This window comes from Mauremys reevesii, linkage group 25 (assembly GCF_016161935.1).
Source record: "Mauremys reevesii isolate NIE-2019 linkage group 25, ASM1616193v1, whole genome shotgun sequence".
Taxonomy (NCBI): domain Eukaryota; kingdom Metazoa; phylum Chordata; order Testudines; family Geoemydidae; genus Mauremys; species Mauremys reevesii.
Window position 1 is genome coordinate 284,263 of NC_052647.1, and position 18,320 is coordinate 302,582.

At 55.5% G+C, this 18,320-nt stretch overlaps 1 protein-coding gene across 13 annotated transcripts in view; it reads right to left on the reverse strand.

The window, feature by feature from the left end:
* Positions 1–17,146, reverse strand: part of PNPLA6 (patatin like phospholipase domain containing 6) — a 67,561-nt gene extending 50,415 nt beyond the window's left edge. For 9 of the 13 annotated variants that reach the window (XR_005591176.1, XM_039513926.1, XM_039513930.1 and 6 more), the window contains exons 1-3: positions 17,061–17,146; positions 2,231–2,312; positions 1,381–1,449 (exon numbers count right to left, since the gene is read on the reverse strand). Coding sequence is in view for 11 of the 13 variants with exons in the window: in XM_039513926.1 (XP_039369860.1) it covers positions 1,381–1,449; positions 2,231–2,312; positions 17,061–17,131 (222 nt within the window). In the remaining 2 variants the exon portion in view is untranslated. Of the gene's footprint in view, positions 1–1,380; positions 1,450–2,230; positions 2,313–15,691; positions 15,711–16,181; positions 16,367–17,060 lie in introns of those variants that run through there. The other 4 variants (XM_039513924.1, XM_039513923.1, XM_039513925.1 and 1 more) reach the window with 4 other exon arrangements.
* Positions 17,147–18,320: the final 1,174 nt, after the last annotated feature.

Consider the following 18,320-nt stretch of genomic DNA (forward strand, 5'->3'; position numbering starts at 1 on the left):
AAGTGACACCTTCTGCCTGGGAGACTGAACAAAGGCGAGGAGGAGCAGGGGGAGGGGGAAGAGAGCTGCTGGAGGAGGTTTTGGTTTCAGTGTTGGGCTTGGGGGTGCAACGCAGGGAACCCAAGCTGGGGTCTAAGCTCCCTAAATCCCCCAGAAGGACTTGATTGAGGGGTTCCGGTTGTACCTACATGCTCCGTGTTCCTGTCATCTAATAAACCTTCTGTTTTACTAGCTGACTGAGAGTCACGGTGAATCTCAGGAAGAGGGGTGCAGGGCCCTGATTTCCCCACACTCCGTGACACACGTGCTCAGGACAGAATAGAAAATTTGAACACAGAGTGGAATATCGATACGACGAATGAATGAAGATTTGACGTCAACTTTTTTTTTTTTTTTTTAAATCATCACTAGTGGCTCGACCTGATCTTTATGCTATGTTTCCTGGGAAGAGAGAAGTAGGAATTCATCTCTTGCTACTCCCAGTCACAACAGCTACAGTTGAGTGTTCTTTTTCATCATTGAATAGAATTTTGTGTTCTGAAAGAAGTCTTCTGCCTGATCATGTGAATGAACTAATGAGCATATCAATTGAAGGAATGGAACTACTGGACACATAAGAAGCACCAAAGATGAATGCATTGCATTCAAGAAGTTCATTAACAGAGTTGTGCAAAACTATATCAAGAAACCAAGAAGGATGTAGATGTCATGCTTCATAGAAGGCTTGAGCAGCCAACTTTAATTTGTGTTATTATTTTAAAACATGAGTTAAATCTAATAAAATGGTCACAAAACATTTTTCAGTTTTTACTATGGTGCCATACGGCCCACCTTCACCCTCATGGTCTCACCACTCATCGGCCCTGACCTCCCCCTCATAAAATTGAACACCCCCCCAATTTCAATTCCTGGGGAACGCACTGGCCCCTCCCAGCCTGCCCTTCAGCTAGTAACTACTCCCACCTGCCACACACCCCACCCCTACTGTCGGAGGGACCAATGGAAGTGTGGGGAGGGCAGCCACACTAGAGGAATAAGAAGCCAGCAGGCTCCCCACAGCTCAAACCAGGGGGAAATTCTTTCCCAGCCCCTCCCCCAGTCCAAGGACAATGTCTGACCCCATCATCCCCTCCACTCACCAGCCAAGACTTGTCCAGGGATGGCTGAGCCCCAAAGGTGCCAGCACATTCCTGGGCAAGTACCAGAGCCTCCCATTCCACCAGGAGCACGGATTGGGCCAGGGACCGTGGGCTATGCCAGCGGGCCAGCACTTCCACTGCCCACAGGAGAGACCACTACACTCCTCCATATCCCCCAGGAACACAATCCCTCCAGGAGGCCCCACATGACAGGTATAACCCCCCAGCAGCCCCTTCTCACCATGCTGGTCTGGAGCTGATCCTCCACAAAGAGCTTAAGGTTGGGCAGCACGGCTGTGAGCGCTGCATCCTGTGTGGAGAGAGATGCAGACAGAGCCTCAGCACCAGCAGGCAGGCTGATGCTGCCATCAAAGCCCATGGGCCCAACCCTACAGCTACGCCACCCAACATCTGGGCATAAGGGTCTGTCTATAGCACCTTCCATCCCAACATGCTTTGCTGAGTGTGCAGTGACCATGGGCCCACCACTGAAATGCAGCCACCTCTGGAGTGAGGCTGGCAGCTGTTCAAGGGGCACATAACAGTGCAGAAGTAGAAAGGACATTGAAGTGGAGGGCAAGTCTCCAGCAATCCTGGGACACCGTGTCCTGGGCAGGCCCCAGCAGGCCACACCTACCCAGACACATCCTGGAGGGCCGCTGGGCTCTGGAGAGGCGTCTGCCAAACCCAGTTTCCCAGTACCACATCTGGGAAGAAGGTTCCCATGGGAGATGGGGGATTTGTGGAGCTGGAATATGACCTGGACGCTGGATTTAACATTCCCAAGTCAGAGGGGAGGGGCACCCTGCTGGGACAAGTGGAGGTCCTGGGGAGGACTCTGACTGGGATGCCAGCCAAGGTGCCCTGCACTAGGGAAGTGTCCCCAGCCCCCAGGAAACGGTGCTGGTGGGGAGGGTCTCTTCAGGTCCTTGTCCAGTCAGTGGACAGCACCAGCAGTAGGAGCTCTCTCAACATGGGTGGCAGGGGTGGAACGATGGGTTGAGAGGCTGGGAACTCGCTCACTCCGGTGACTGCCAGGCTGCAATGGACAAATTGCCAGGGGCCCCAGCAAGGAACTAGACAGCACCTACCTCCTGCTCATTCTGAGGCTCGGACTCACTCTGCCCCATGTCTGCTGCTGGCCCTGGTCCCAGACCCGTCCCAGAAATGTGCCTGAGAACAAGCAGAGACGGTTATGCTGTGCCCTTTGGGAGAAGCCAGGGTCGACCATGCACAGCTCCCATCACCCCCCAGCACCACAGATCTCCTTACTCACCCTCCCAATAGTATCCCTCCCTCAAAGAGGGCCCCATTCCCCCCACCCCACCTCCTCAAGACAGCACCCTCTCAGACAGCCTGTTACCTCCTGCTGGTTCCTGGCTGGGAGCACAGGTCATGGGGCAACATGGGGCTGGCCCTTCCCTCCCTGATCCTCACCCTACTGTCCCTGACCTGAACTGCAGACACACCTGGGGAGCAGCTGGTCCTGTGCGGCTCCCCACCAGTGCTAGCCCCACTGCTGGGGGAAGGAGTGTTGCTGCTTGACCATCTGCCAAAGGAGAAAGGTCCCAGGCAGAGCTCAGACCCTGCTCACTCACCTCCTGAGCCAGTGGTGTCCCTGCCCCATTCCAGGGCAGATCGGCCCTCTGCACCTGCCCTCCAAGTCACCTCCTTGTCTATCACGAGACACAGGTACCATGACTCAGACCCAAAGCCCCCTGCCAGCCAGTGCAGGGTGTGGAGGAGAGAGTCCCAGTTCGCACTGTGGAAGTGGGCAATTTCCAGCTCAGGACAGGGCTGGGCGCTTGGGGTCAGGCCTGTACTGAGATGCAAGGGTTACTTCCCAGCATGGGCAGACTGGTACACATGAGTTAGCCTGCTTCCAATAGCAGCGGGGCCACGGCAGACGGTTGACTCCCACCTGAGTATGTTCCCTGAGGATGAGTGGGATTGTACTCTGGAGGCCACCTGCACACTGGGGCCACAGTTACTGTTAGAGCACTAAGTTGAGTAGAACTGTGCCTCTGTCTACCTGGATAGGGAGCAACCTCCTAGCTGCTGTGTAGATAGATGTAGGAAGGGAGAGGCCAGTTAAGGCCACCGAGGCAGTGTGTTGCCTGGGGCAGATGAGGAAGGATGTCCAAGAGGGGTGCCAGCCCCTACAGAGGTGGGGGTGACAAGAGAGACTCACTCATTCCCTCCAGCAGGGACAACCCTCTCCCCCACCCTTGTTAGTAACGTTACCCCCATGCTGTGTTGGCTTCCATCAGACTAGCAATAGCCAGTGCTGCCCCTGCAACCTCTCCTGCCAATGCTGCCCTGCCCCAGCAACCTGTGCGGGTGCAGATCCTGGGCTGAAATGGCTCCAGCAGAATGTTCTCGCTGCACACCAGGATCTCACCGGGAACATGCTTGCTGCAGCTTGGACACACAGGCAGGCCAGGCAAAGCGGCAATACACAGGGACAGCTTAACCTTAGCCAGCCAAGGCAGAGCTCTGTGGTCTCAGGGGAAGAGGATGCCAACAGAGCCCTGGCTGGCCAGAGAGCACATGGGAGAGGCTGTCGGAGGGCCAGGCCTGTACCAGTCCCCTAGTGAGGGCCGTGCACCCAGGATTAACCTGGCTCTAACGCTGGACGCGTGTGCTCAGGTGAGCTACTGTTCAGGGTGAGAAAGGAGCTTGGACTCCGGGCCCATTGGGGAAATCCATCTTAGCCCCTCCTCCGTCTCAGGGATTGACACAGCAGAGGCAAGAAAGCATTTCAGGATAGTGCCCAGCAATGTGTCTGGCAGCCAGGGCTGAGGAGCAGGGGCTGGTTGGTGTGCAAGCTGTGGGAGGAGGAGCCCAGGCGTATGTCATGTTTTGAACCTGGGTAACTAAAGCTGTGCGAACTGACTCCTGTGAACCCCTCACCCCCTTCCACTCGCAGGAGATTATGCAAGAAAGTTCAGCCCAAGGCACTTCCTCTAAGCTCTGGGCTGCACTGCAGGGGCACTGTGCAGAGTGCAGACCCCTCAACCATGGGGACAATACCTGTATCCCTGTGCCCCAGGCTGTGATGGGGTGCAATGCCAACGGCTTGGAAAGCTTCCCCTGTGAGCTGCTCCCGGGTTAGACCGGGCTGCGCCCAAACCCATGCAGCAGAGCAGTGGTGACATCACTGCGGTGTAATTCCCCGCCCCCCTGCTCCTCTCTCTGCTGTTTCCTGGAAAGTTCCTGCCAGCCACAGCATTTAACACAGAGCTGCAGGAAGAAGGCCCCATACAGTTAGCTACCAGCTGACCTCCTCCCTGCCCTGGCCTCCCGTGCTAGTGGACCCACAGAGCACAGCGGCTGTGGACCCATGCTCAGAAGGGGCCCTGGCCTGCTCCACTTGCACTGTGCCCTGAGACCCTGCTGGCTCCCCCTGCCCACCACTTGCTCCTCTTGGCCTGCCTGCTGGCCTGCCTTGGCCAGCCCACCCTTACCAGTCATGAGCTGGTAGCTCCTGCTGCAGGAATACCCTTCACCCCCCACGGCCCCAGGGTCTGACCGAGGAGTTTTGCTCCTTGGGCGGGGTCAGCTGTGGGCAAGGCAGAGAGCCGCACACTTCCAGAGCTGCAGCCATGCCAGCATCTCTGCATCCCTCTTGCCATATCAGGGCTCTCCATCCCCTGCTCCAGTTGGGCAATGCCCCTATGCTGCAGGCCCTGCTCTGGGGGTCCCATCTCAGCCTGCCATCTCTGGCAGCTCCTGGACCCTGATCTTTTGCTTCTATTACCATCCTGGCCCCATTTCTCCCTCAGGCCTCTCCCCCACTGGCCACTCACTGTCTGGTTCACCCCCACACTCATTTATGGTTTGGTCGTAACCGCGGCCCAGGAAATACCTCAATGATGGACACGCGGTGAGCTCTGAGTGTTCTATCAACCCGTCCCCGTTTCTGTGCAGCACACGGGCAGGGCTAATGCGGGGCCATCACAGGGTGGTGGTGCATGGTACCAACCACAGAGTCTGGTCAATACCCTGCCCCAGTCCTGTGGGCAAGCCCCACCCCCCCAATCTTCGCCACTAAGGTTACAGGTTTGCCTGGACTCTCAGCAGTGAATGTCAGCGTGTCAGATCTTACGGAGCGCTTGGTAATGGGAATATCTCCAGAGCACAGATACGGCAACCCGGGTGCTACATTCATTTAGCTCTGCCTGGACTTGGTTTAGGATGAGCGCTCACAGCCAGCACATCACCAGGTCCATCCGTCAAGGCCCCCCCACCATCCAACTGCAGCACAATAGTGGTGGGCTCCACCCCAGCCAGCGACAGAGCAAGCCCTTCCCACCGCACACAGAATTTGCTGCCTGCAGTTCACCACAGGGAAATCTCTGAGGAGCTGGACTTGCCAAACCCCGGAGGCTGCAGCAGTTGCTGTGCTATAATCAGCAAGGTTTCTAGCTGGCTTCCTCCAATTGGCCACATGCCTCCTGCAGGTAGGAGCAGCACTGCAAGCATGAGAAGGGGACCTGGGGCCTGCCCCTGTGCCCTTTGAATCAGTCACACAGCTCCCACTGAGCTCAGGGAGGCAGAATCAAGGCCTCGCTGAGCACAAGCAGCACCAAGGGTTCATGGAGAAGAGGCCCATCAATGGCTATTAGCCAAGACGGGCAGGGAGGCAACTCCTGGGTATCCTAAGCCTCTAACTGCCAGAAGCTGGGACTGGACGATGGGATAGATCACTCAGTAATTGCCCTGTTCTGTTCATTCCCTCTGAAGCACCTGGTACCGGCCACTGTCAGAAGGCAGGATACTGGGCTGGATGGACCATTGGGTTGACCCAGCATTTTCTTAAGATACAAAGACTGACTTTAGAGAACTGGCCTGGAGAGCAGGCCCCCACTGCCCCAGTGGCAGACCCCTTACCCCACCCCCAGAGTTTATTCTCCACATCACAGCATAGGGACCCACCTTGTGGGACTCAAATAGCTGCACCGATTTTGCTCAAACATTGAAATAAAACCACTCACCACCCTCAGGCAAACGCCAGGTGGCGAAGCTCCCGTCCCAAGGTGACAGCATGAAGCAGGGTTCAAATCAGAGTCCCAGTGTTACCATAACGCTAGCACGGCAGTCGGTGGCAGGTCGCCAAAGCTCAGGCTCCGGGCCCAACACTGCCTTCACATTCAGAGCCAGCTCCAGGTTTTCTGCTGCTCCAAGTGGCCAAAAAAAAAAAAAAAAGCCACGGCAGCGCAATTGCACCGCTCCACTCTTTGGCGGCAGTTCGGCAGCAGGTCCTTCACTCCGAGAGGGACTGAAGGACCCGCCGCTGAAGACCCAGACATGCCCGCCCCCTGGTATTGGCCGCCCCAAGCACCTGCTTCTTTAGCTGGTGCCTGGAGCCGACCCTGCTCACACTGTAGCCCCCTTATCGGCCAGGAAGAGGCTACAGATAACTAGGGTGAGGGATCAATGAACAGCAGCCACCCTCTAGCCCACATAGGCTCACACACTAGCCCGTGATGCTGTTACTAGCCACCCAAGGGACAAAGGGTGTTGGATCAATGGGATCCAGATTCCTTCCAGGGCAGCCATCTCCTCTCACCCCAAAGCTCTGGCGCAGAAGGAAAGGCTGCCTGGGAGGACCCCTTGGCAGGGAGCTTTGCTCAGGACACAAGGGTCCCTCCACTGGCTCTCATTCAGGGTGCCCACTGAGGCATGGGGAGGAAGCAGTTGGGTTAATCCAGCTGTTGATTGCCTTTGCACTGCAGCAACAGCCTCTGAAGACTGATCAGCAAGCGAGGCCATGCCCTGATAACAGGGCTGGACAGACAAATGCTGTGTATAATGGCCAAGCAAAGTGCCTGTCGCCCGTGGCCTTCCCCACCCCGCCAGCCTAGCCTTTCCTGCCCAGCATCTGCCAATCCCAGCCTAGCCTTCACCCCTCTCAGCCCACCGCCCATGACCCCCCTTCTCCAGCCCAGCACCCCAACTTTTCCCTTTGGTGAGGGTCCTAAACCCTCCCTATTTCCCACCCAGTGCCTGCCACCCCTCCTCCCCACCCAGCACCTGCTGCTGCCGCCGCCCCCACCTTCCCCACAAGCCTTCCCTGCCAGCCATCCCTAGTTTGCCACCCTCAGCCAGCCTTCCCAGTCAGCTTTCCCCACTTGCCACCTCACTCTGTCCAGCCTGCCTTGCCCCACCCAGCATCCCACCCCACCACCCACCCTTTCCCACCCAGTGGGTCAGCTAAGCCTCGCAGCTCCCCTGATTAACAGTGTCGGCCACTTCAGAAGAGGTCTCTGTGCTGGTTGTTACTAGCATGCTTTGGAGCTCATAGGCACATAGAACCCACCATCTATGCAGCATCACCAGCTTCAATGCTCAGAAGTGAGGCCCCCAAAATCATGGGATTACAAAACCCAATCAGTTTGGGTTCTTTATTCATCCCTTCATGGAGCTGCTGGACCGTGCTCCCCAGCCAAGAGTGCTAGACACTGACTTCATTGGCTAAGCAAAAGCTGCAATTGTCATAAATTAACATGACTCCAGGAGCTGGGACTTTAAGAAAGCCACCAGTTCTCCTGAGAGTCAGTGACCTTGGCTGTGCTCAGGGGAGGCTCAGCTCTGATTTCAGGTGCCCAGCTGTGCCCTGCTTGGGAGTACTCTGTCACAAGTGTGATATTGGAGAGAAAGGAGCACACAAGGGGCATGGCCCATGCCTGAGAGACAGCTGGACACATTTCCACATGCAGCATCATGTTTAAAACCAAGCAGAGCATAATAAAGTGGGAATTTTCTGTAATATTTTTAATTAATCCTATGTATGCCTCAGTTTCCCTCTGTACTTCACACTGTTACCCAATGGGTCCACAAGGGTTAAAATGCTCATGGGGCAAAGCAGGAGACATGAGATTCCTGGGCTTTCAGAAAGCCTTTACCAAAGAGCCTTTGGTGAGGGTCCTAAGCAAAGTAAGCAGTCATGGGATAAGAGGGAAAGTCCTCTCATGGGCCAGTAACTTAAAAGACAGGAAACAAAGGATAGGAATAAATGGTCAATATTCAGAATGGGGAGAGGCAAATAGTGGTGTCCCCCAGGGATCTGTACTGGGATTAGGGATGTTCAACATATTCATAAATGATCTGGAAAAGGGGGTAAATGGTGATGTGGCAACATTTTAAAATGATATAAACTTACTCAAGACAGTTAAGTCCAAAGCAAACCATGAAGAATTACAAAGGGATCTCACAAAACTGGGTGATTGGGCAACAAAATGGCAGATGAAATTCAGTGTTGATAAGTGAAAAGTAATTCACATTGGAAAACATAATCCCAACTATACATATAAAATGATGGGGTTTAAATTAGCTGTTCCCACTCAAGAAAGAGATCCTGGGGTCACTGTGGATAGTTCTCTGAAAGCATCTGCTCAATGTGCAGCAGCAGCCAAAAAAGCAAACAGAATGTTAGCAACCATCAGGAAAGGGATCGATAATGAGACAGAAGATATCATAATGTCTCTATATAAATCCATGGTACGACCACATGTTGTATACTGTATCTAAAAAAGATACATTAGAATTGGAAAGGGTCCAGAGAAGGGCAACAAAAATGATTAAGGTATAGAACAGCTTCCGTATGAGGGGAGATTTAAAAGACTGGGACCTCTCAGCTTGGAAAAATAGACAACTAAGGGAGGTCTATAAAATCATGAATGGCATGAAAAGAATGAATAAGGAAATGTTATTTCTCTCTTCACATAACAGAAGAACCAGGGGTCACACAATGAAATTAATAGGCAGCAGGTTAAAATTAACATAAGGAAGTACTTCTTCACACAATGCATAGACAACCTGTTGAACTCATTTGCAGGGGATGTTGTGAAGGCCAAAAATATAACTGGGTTAATAAAGTATTAGATAAGTTCATGGAGGACAGGTCCATCAATGACTATTAGCCAAGATGGTCAGGGATGAAACCCCATGCTCTGGGTGTCCCTAAACCACTGAATGCCAGAACCTAGGACTGGATGATGGGGATGGATCACTCGAAAGTGCCTCGTTCTGTTCATTCTCTCTGAAGCATCTGGCACCGGCCACTGTTGTAGTGGCATTGGCACAATTTTTATAGTGGAGGTGCTGAAAGCCACTGAACAAAACTAAATGCAGTATATGATGGAAACCACTCCAAGCAAGAGGGTTCTGCCACACCCCCCAGCACCCCTAGTTCCAGTACCTCTGCACTGCTGGAAGACAGGATACAGGCTGGATGGACCTTTGGTCTGACCTTGTATGGCTGTTCTTAAGAGATGTTGGGTCACACTGTCTGCAGTGGAATGAATGGGTCATTAAGGACTGGCTGAAACTGACCCATGTCAGTGGACGATCCAAAAAGACAAGGGGAGCCCAAAAGTCAGAGCAGTCACACCTAGCAACCAAGGAGGCAATTTCCCCCACCTCTCTGCGGGGAAGCAGAGCACAGGTCCCCCAGCTAGCAGTTTTATATCCCCTCAGCCCAAGTCAGCTGACCCAGGCCAGCTGTGGGTTTCACTACAGTGTAGACCGGGGTTCTCAAACTGGGGGTCAGGACCCCTCGGAGGTCACGAGGTTATTACATGGGGGGTCGCGAGCTGTCAGCCTCCACCCTAAACCCTGCTTTGCATCCAGCATTTATAATGGTGTTAAATATATTTTTAAAAGTGTTTTTAATTTATATGGCGAGGTCGCACTCAGAGGTTTGCTATGTGAAAGGGGTCACCAGTACAAAAGTTTGAGAACCACTGGTGTAGACATACCACAGACACACATCCACCCACCCACTCTCACTGCCTGCTCCCAGAGCTCAGTGCAGAGTCTGACAAGTGCAGAACACCCAGTCTCCTGAACCTGCCTCTGCTGCTGTCTAGGACCACAGGAACTGCCAGATGGGATCAAAACCAGGGTCCCTCTTGCCCAGCAGCTGGTACGAGCCCCACAGTCATAGAATCATAGAATATTAAGGTTGGAAGAGACCTCAGGAGGTCATCTAGTCCAACCCCCTGCTCAAAGCAGGACCAACACCAACTAAATCATCCCAGCCAGGGCTTTGTCAAGCCTGACCTTAAAAACCTCTAAGAATGGAGATTGCACCACCTCCCTAGGTAACCCTTTCCAGTGCTTTACCATCCTCCTACTGAAATAGTGTTTCCTAATATCCAACCTAGACCTCTCCCACTGCAACTTGAGACCATTGCTTCTTGTTCTGTCATGTGCCACCACTGAAAACAGAGAAGCTCCATCCTCTTTGGAACTCCTCTTCAGGTAGTTGAAGGCTGCTATCAAATCCCCCCTCACTCTTCTCTTCTGCAGACTAACCTCAGCCTCTCTTCATAAGTCATGTGCCCCAGCCCCCTAATCATTTTCGTTGCCCTTCGCTGGACTCTCTCCAATTTGTCCACATCCCTTCTTTAGTGGGAGGCCCAAAACTGGATGCAATACTCCAGGTGTGGTCTCACCAGTGCCGAATTCAGGGGAATAATCACTTCCCTCAATTGGCTGGCAATGCTCCTACTAATACAGCCCAATATGCCATTGGCCTTCTTGGTAACAAGGGCACACTGCTGACTCATATCCAGCTTCTCATCCACTGTAATCCCCAGGTCCTTTTCTGCAGAACTGCCACTTAGCCAGTCAGTCCCCAGCCTGTAGCGGTGCATGGGATTCTTCCTTCCTAAGTGCAGGACTCTGCACTTGTTCTTGTTGAACCTCCTCAGATTTCTTTTGGCCAAATCCTCCAATTTGTTTAGGTCACTCTGGACACTATCCCTACCCTCCAGCGTTATCTACCTTCCTCCAGCTTAGTGACATCTGTGAACTTATTGAGGGTACAATTCATCCCATCATCCATATCATTAATAAAGATGTTGAACAAAACCAGCCCCACGACTGACCCCTGGGACACTCCGCTTGATACTGGCTGCCAGCTAGACATTGAGCCATTGATCACTACCCGTTGAGCCCCACAATCTAGCCAGCTTTCTATCCACCTTATAGTCCTTTCATCCAAACCATACTTCTTTAACTTGCTGGCAAGAATACTGTGGGAGACTGTATCAAAAGCAGTGATGGCCTGGAGCTGCATGGTCCGGGTCTTTGCTCAGATTAAGGGCTGTGTCCACACACAATACATTAGCTGAGAAGGGCAGTGTGAAAAAGTGGGGAGCAGCTACTTGTGAGGAGAACTCCTCAGGGAGTGACCTCACCCCTGCACAGGATGGTGATGCCTGGTGGGAGGCAGTGAGGTGTCAACTTGCTCTTGTACACAAGGTTTGTGCCTTCAGCTGCAAGCCAGATGCAAAGGAGGATGCTCCAAAGGGCCAACAGCCTTAGTGAGAGCTGGTGCCGGGCAAAAGAGGGAACTCAACACCCCAGTGAAGCAGCCCCCACACTGGGCAGATCAGCCACAAGACAACTGTGAGACAGATGCTGACTGCACCGCCAGAGGGGCTGACAGCATGGCATGCCGCTGTTCAGACAGAAGGGGGAGTTGGCCACAGACAGGCTTCTGAAGGCATGAGATCTGCCACCCTCCTTAGCTGTAGTTGAGGGCCCAGGCTGGCATTCCCAGAAGCCTTGGTATCCAGCTTGGCATTCATTCTGTCATTTTCTCTTTTCAATTCTTTGCCAAGTATACTTTGCCCTGGTGACTGGCACCAGCAGAACAGGCACTAACAGATGATCCCCATTAGGAACCAGCATCTGACAGCAGCAGCAGGAGCAGCAAATGCAGCTGCAGCACTGTATAAAGGCAGGGTTCCTGCTGAGAAATGCCACAGGGCGTCTGGCATGGGAAGTGCCAGGCATGGCTCTCGCATAGCAAAGGAGGCAGCATGCCCACACCAGCTGTGAGCAGCAGCCCTAATACCCAGGTTATACTCTCGCCTGGCTGTCAGTACACTGCTGCACATGCACTAAGACACAGGGTGCCTGGCACAGCCAAGCTGGGCTCCTGACACACAGCCGCACCTAGGCTAGCTACATGGGCTGCACAAGTGTGTACCCATGGGAAGTGTCCATTCCCTAGCAAGTTTCCTGGCCCTTGACCCACAGCAGAGCTAGGCAGCAGCACTGTTGTGATACTGGCACTCAGGCAGCTTGCCAATATGGTGGGCATCTATTATTAATACTTGGCCTTTCATCAGAGACACCACACCCACCACAAACCAGTTACTGAACCCCAGTGCCCCTACTGGGGGGATAACTGGCCCCATGTGAAGAGAGGAGCAATTCAGTTGAGGTCACCCAGGAGTCAGCTGGTGCTGCAGAGCCTGTCTCCTGGGCATTGTCAGATTAGATGAGTGTTTTCATCACATCACACCCCCATCGCTAGCCCAGCCTTTGCAGAGTGCAGAACTGGGTGCAGCTCTGCCAGACCGGGCCCAAAGCAACACACTCAAGGTGGAGAGTTAGCAGTGGGCACAGATAAGCAGCCCCTCGACCCTCACCTCTCAGGCTCTGGCCTTCAATCCCCTTCCACTCCACCATTACTCAGGGTAACAGCAGCACCTCCTAGGCTCTGAGAATCCTGGTCTTTCACGCACACTGCCCCTACAAAGGCAGGTGAACTGCCAGGCCTTCACTGAAACCATGTAGGTCAAACCAGATAATATACTGGGGGGTTGTGGAGCAGGATCTCGGGTGGACAGGGGGCCAGGACTCCAGGTTTCCATGCTCAGTTCTGCCACCAACTCCCTCTGTGACTCTGGGAGAGTCATTTGGCCTGTTTCACAATCTACAAAACACACCTAATACAAATCCAGGGAAGTGTGCTTAAAGGGTCAGCTCCCAGGCAGGAGAGGGAAGAGCCACACTGAGAGGGCCAGGGGCTGTAGTTCTCTGTAGCAGAATCACTGGGCACAGCAGGGGCTTGGTGCTCTCCTAGGCCTGCAGGACTCAGAACGGGGGTCATGCTGGCGTGTTTGAGAGCTGACAATGATTAGGAGCCACATAACTCAGAGAAGCACAGAGATCTCATGGACCAGTTTCCAACTGGCCAGGCTGCTCCTTCACTCTCAGAGCCACTAGCCAGGCCCACTGTGCCACTAAGGGCTAGGAGGGCAGCACCAATGTCAGCTGCCTGCAAGCTCACAGAGCCAGTATCTAGCTGCAGGCCCAGGGGGCGCTTTGGAGAGTAACGGCCTCACGGATCAACGTGACTCATCCCTCCCAGGCACGGTGGGGCTGATGAGGAGTCACCCCCATGTCCACTCTAGGATAGATCCCCTCACCCCCTACACGTACCAATTGGCTCCTCCCGGCATAGGCGCCGACTCTGTGGGTGCTCTGGGGCTGGAGCACCAACAGGGATAAATTGGTGGATGCTGTGCACCCACCGGCAGCTCCCCGCCCCAACTCGCCTCTGCTCCGTCTCCTCCCCAAGCACGCTGTGTCCCCGCTTCTCCCCCTTGCTCCCAGTGCTTCCCAAGCAGTGATGAGCTGCCAAAATCTTAACAACCGGTTCCCTATAAAAAGTTCTGATTTAAGGGGAGGGAGGGGCCGGGGAGACATACTCGTGGGGCCGGGGGCCCCTGCAGGGCCTGGGGCAAATTGCCCCACTTGCCTTTCCCCTCCCTGCGGCCCCGGAGCTCGCAGCCCCCCGCCCCCTTACCTTGCCGGCAGCCCAGAACTCAGCTGAGCTGCCCAGCTGCTGGCCATGCTGCGGCTCTGCGGGGTGGGGGAAACAGGGGAGAGCCCAGGGGAGACATCCTCATGGGGCCGGGGGCCCCTGCAGGGCCTGGGCCAATTGCCCCACTTGCCCCCTCCCCTCCCCTCTGGCCAGCCCTGGAGCTTGCAGCAATCCCCTCCCACCTAGCCAGGCCACTCAAAAAGCGGCAGCAGGATGACTCCCGAGCTCAGCTGAGCTGCCCAGCTGGTGCCAGCAGCTGGCCATGCTGCAGCTGAGGGAAAGCGGGGGAGGGGTCCGGGGAGCCTCAGCCTCCCCAGCTGGGAATCCTGGGAGCAACAGGATGGTCTGGCCCGCAGACCGGAGTTCTTTGTCCACCTCCTGGCCCTTTAACAACCGGTTCTCCATGGAGATCTAATTTTAGCAACCAGTTCTTGAGAACCTGTGGGAACCGGCTCCAGCTCACCACTGTTCCCACCGCAAAACAGCAAGCGCTGGGAGGGGCGGGGGGGGAGGGGGAGGCAGCACGCTTGGGGAAGAAGCGGGGCTGGGGCAGGGATTTGGGGAAGGGGTCCAATAGGGGCAGGAAGGTGGCGGAGTTGGGGTGGGGACTTTGGGGAAGGGGTTGGAATATGGGTGGGGCCAGGGATGCAGGCGGGTGGGGTGGTGTCGAGCACCCACTGGCACCAGGAAAAGTTGGCGCCTATGCCTCCTGGGATGAGAGGAGCTGTCAATCACCCTGTGACTGAGCACTGGTGCAAGGATGAGGGAACAGAAGTGCCCACCCCTGGAAATCAACCCTCTGGCCTGTGCCCAGCTTGGCAGGGGCCTTGTCCTACTGCCAGAACCCAACAGGAGGCAGATGATGAGCTGCTCCGCCCTTGGGAATGGGTCATGGAGCCTAGGCAAGAATCCTTGCAGAAGGGGATTTATCAGTGCCCTGGAACTGTTCGACAGTCACACTGAGCTGGGCCCACAGGCCCCAAGGTGGGGCTTGGAGGGTGTTCCGCTACAGAACTAATAAGAGCAGCAGCCAAGGGAAGATGGGTCGTGAGAGGGAGAGGGAGAGAGATGGGTCTGTCCTGCATGACAGTGCATGCTCCATACATGCCATGTGCTGAGCTAATAGCATCTGGGAGCCAGTGACCTCTGGACTCCTGCTGCGGTGCCAGTGACAGGCAGGTGCTGCGCCAGCTGCACCTGCTGACCAGCTGACCAAAGTCCCACCGCTACCCAATTCCTGGGCTGCCCCACCCAGTGCCTCCCCAACCTGCCCAGTGCCACCCGCTCCCCCAGCACCTCTCTGAAGCACCTAGCACTGGCTCCCCCAGAACCAAGCAGAGCCCACCACCCCGTGTAAGTAGCCTCAGCAGCTATGCAGCACCAGTTGGCGACCTATCCCCTCCTAGACACCCCCTAGAACTGCCCCAACAAAACTATTCCTCACTACTGCCTGCTCCCAGCCAGCCACTGCCAATGTCCCAGGCCACTACTCCAACATACACTAGTTGCCAACCAATCCCACCAATCACCCAGCCTCACTGTGCCCAAACCAGCCAGTGCCATCAGGAACACAGACCAATCTCTGTGGCCACTACCACTGCCTCATTGCACAAGCAGGCACCCTGGCCTCCTGCCCAGAGACAGTGACCCAGCCCTATGGTCCCAGAGAAAACATCTGCTTATCGCCCCCCACATGCGCACACACTACTCAGCCCAATGAGCCCTCAACAAACTAGGTACCCGCACACCCTGCCAGCCACGCATTGCCTCCACTATCACTGCTAACCAGTACTACATCATCCCCACACACCCACCATTATCTGCCATAACACCCCTAGGCAACAACATATTCCCTCACACCACCCCGATACCTAGCACCACACCCCTCAAACTGCCCTTTCCCCCATGCCCACACACTCACCCTACGCACTGCCTCCACCTGCGCTGTCAGCCACATACTCAATTCACCCTGACCACACCACAGCCCCTCCCCCTGACACCCACCCTATGAACTGCCCCTGCCTGCGCTGCCAGACACATACCCCCCCCACCCTGACCCCCAGCCCCTCCCCACACCTACCCTACAAACTGCCCCTCCCTGAGCTGCCAGACACATACCCACTCTGCCCTGACCCCACCACAGCCCCCCCCCACACCCACCCTATGCCTCCGTCTGCTCTGCCAGCCCAATACCCATCCTGCCCTGACCCCACCACAGCCCCCCCCACCCTATGCACTGCCTCCATCTGCGCTGTCAGCCATACCCACCCCACCCTGACCCCACCACAGCCCTCCCCACACCCACCCTACACACTGCCCCGCCTGCGCTGCCAGCCACATACCCACCCCTCTGCCCCTCAGCACCCTAGAAGCAGCTCCCTCAGGATCGCACACTCAGTCCCCGCCCCTACCTCAGCGGCCTCGCGGCAGCCTCCTACCCGGCTCCAGTCTCCGCAGTGGTTAGGACATGGTCCCTTTAAACGCTCCCTCTTTCGCTGCCTCCCGCCCGGCACCCACGGCGCAGCCATATGTCATTGACACCGCGACAGTTATGTTGCGGCCGCCATCTTAAGAGAGTCAAAGGGTACGTCTACACTACCCGCCGATCCGGATAGGCGGGCAAGGATCGATCTATCGGGGATCGATTTATCGCGTCTAGTGTAGACACGATAAATCGATCCCCGATCGTTCTGCCTCCAGGTAGTGGACCCCGCGCCCCGAGGGCGCAAGGTAAGTCGACCTAAGCTATGTCCGCTTCAGCTACGCTATTCTCGTAGCTGAAGTTACATATCCTAGGCCGATCCCCTCTAGTGTAGCCCAGCCCAAAGGAGCAGGAGCCCAGCCCGAATGCGGCCGCCATCTTGTGAGCGCAGAGGCGTAGCTCGGTGACCTTAGGGTAACGTTACACGAAACAGCTCGGTCCCGCGTCCAGCTTGAGTGAGGCAAGGGAGGCAGTAGCCGGAAACAGGCTTCGGGGAAGCACGTAGCCGAAACCCAGACGGGGGCCTCTCTTCCCCCTCCGGAGTGGTAGACTGGGGGGAAGGGAGGGGGGGTGTCAACTTTCTAATCACAGAAAACCTAATACCCCTTCCCTGCGCCTCCTCCCTACCCCTGCTTGCTCCATCCCTCCTCCTGTCACTCACGCTTCCCCACCCTCACTCACTTTTGCTGGGATGGGACAGGCAGGTGGGCTGTGGGGGCAGGCTCTGGGGTGGGGCCAGAGATGAGTGGCTGGGGGTGCAGGAAGGGGCTCCAGGCTGGGGTGAGTGCAGGGTCCCAGTGATACATACCACAGCTCTGAGGAAGCGGCAGCCAGGTGTCCACAGCCTCTAGGCGCATGGGCGGCGAGGCAGCTTTGCATGGTGTATGCTGCCTTCGTGCTCACAGGCACTGCCCCCCACAGCTCCTAATGGTCACAGTTCCCAGCCAATGGGAACTGTGGAGCTAGTACTCAGGGCAAGGGCAGCGCACGGGAGCATCCCTGGCCACCCCAGTGCCTAGGAGCCACAGGGACCTGGCAGCCACTTCCAGGAGTCGCAGAGAGCCAGGGCAGGTAGGGAGCCTGCCTTAGCCCCAGGTCCCCACTGCACTGCCAACCAGACTTTTAACGGTTTAGTCGGTGGTCCCCACCAGAGTCCCTTTTCGACTGGGTTTTTCTGTTGAAAACTGGCCACCTGGCTCCCCGAGGGGGCAGTAGACTTAGGGGGTGGAAAACTCAAGGGGGAGAAGCAGCCCCATCTCCCCCCCCCCCACCCCACCCACACAGTGCTATGGGAAGGTAGCAGGCCCCAGATGTGGGGGGGAAATGTCTTTGCCCATCTGGCATTGCGCCAAATGCTCTATGATGTGTCACTTTGGCCTACTCACACTGGCCCAGCTCCTAGCAGCTGCACAGGGGCATTTTTCCTAAGTGGCAGAAGCAGTTACCCTAAGCACCAAGCTTCCAGGGGAAGGGCAATCAGCCTGTTGTGCATCTTGTTCTCCTGCCACCCTTGGGCTGCTCAGCAGGCGGGGGGATTGCCAAAAACCTTCCCCCCCCCCCCCTCCCGGGGCAACACAATAGCTAGGAGGGCTCCTGAGGCCCCCTGGATGGAAATGAACACCTGCTGTCCCACAGCCTTGCTGGGAGTTGCTCAGTTGGCTGGGGGGGGGGGGGGGGGTGAATGCTTTGAGAGAGGACACACTAGTGAAGGCAAACGCCTAGCTGGGATACATTGCTGGTCGTAGGCCCAGTAAATTCCTTCCACTTCTGGCCCTCCCTGGAGTCTGCAAGAGGTAGTTTGGGGAGCAGGCCAAAGGAAAAATCACACTGGGCCCAGGGCGTTCCTTTTTATATATTCCAAGGCCAAAAAGGACCCCTTTGATCATCTAGTTTGATGTCCTGTATGACACAGAGAACTTCTGCAAAAAAATTCCTACAGCAGCTCTTGAAGAAAAACATCCAATCTTGATTTAACAATTGCTCGTGATGGAGAATCCACCACAACCCTTGGTAAATTGTTTCAATGATTATTACTGTTACTGTAAAAAGATTCTTATGTGCTGCCTGA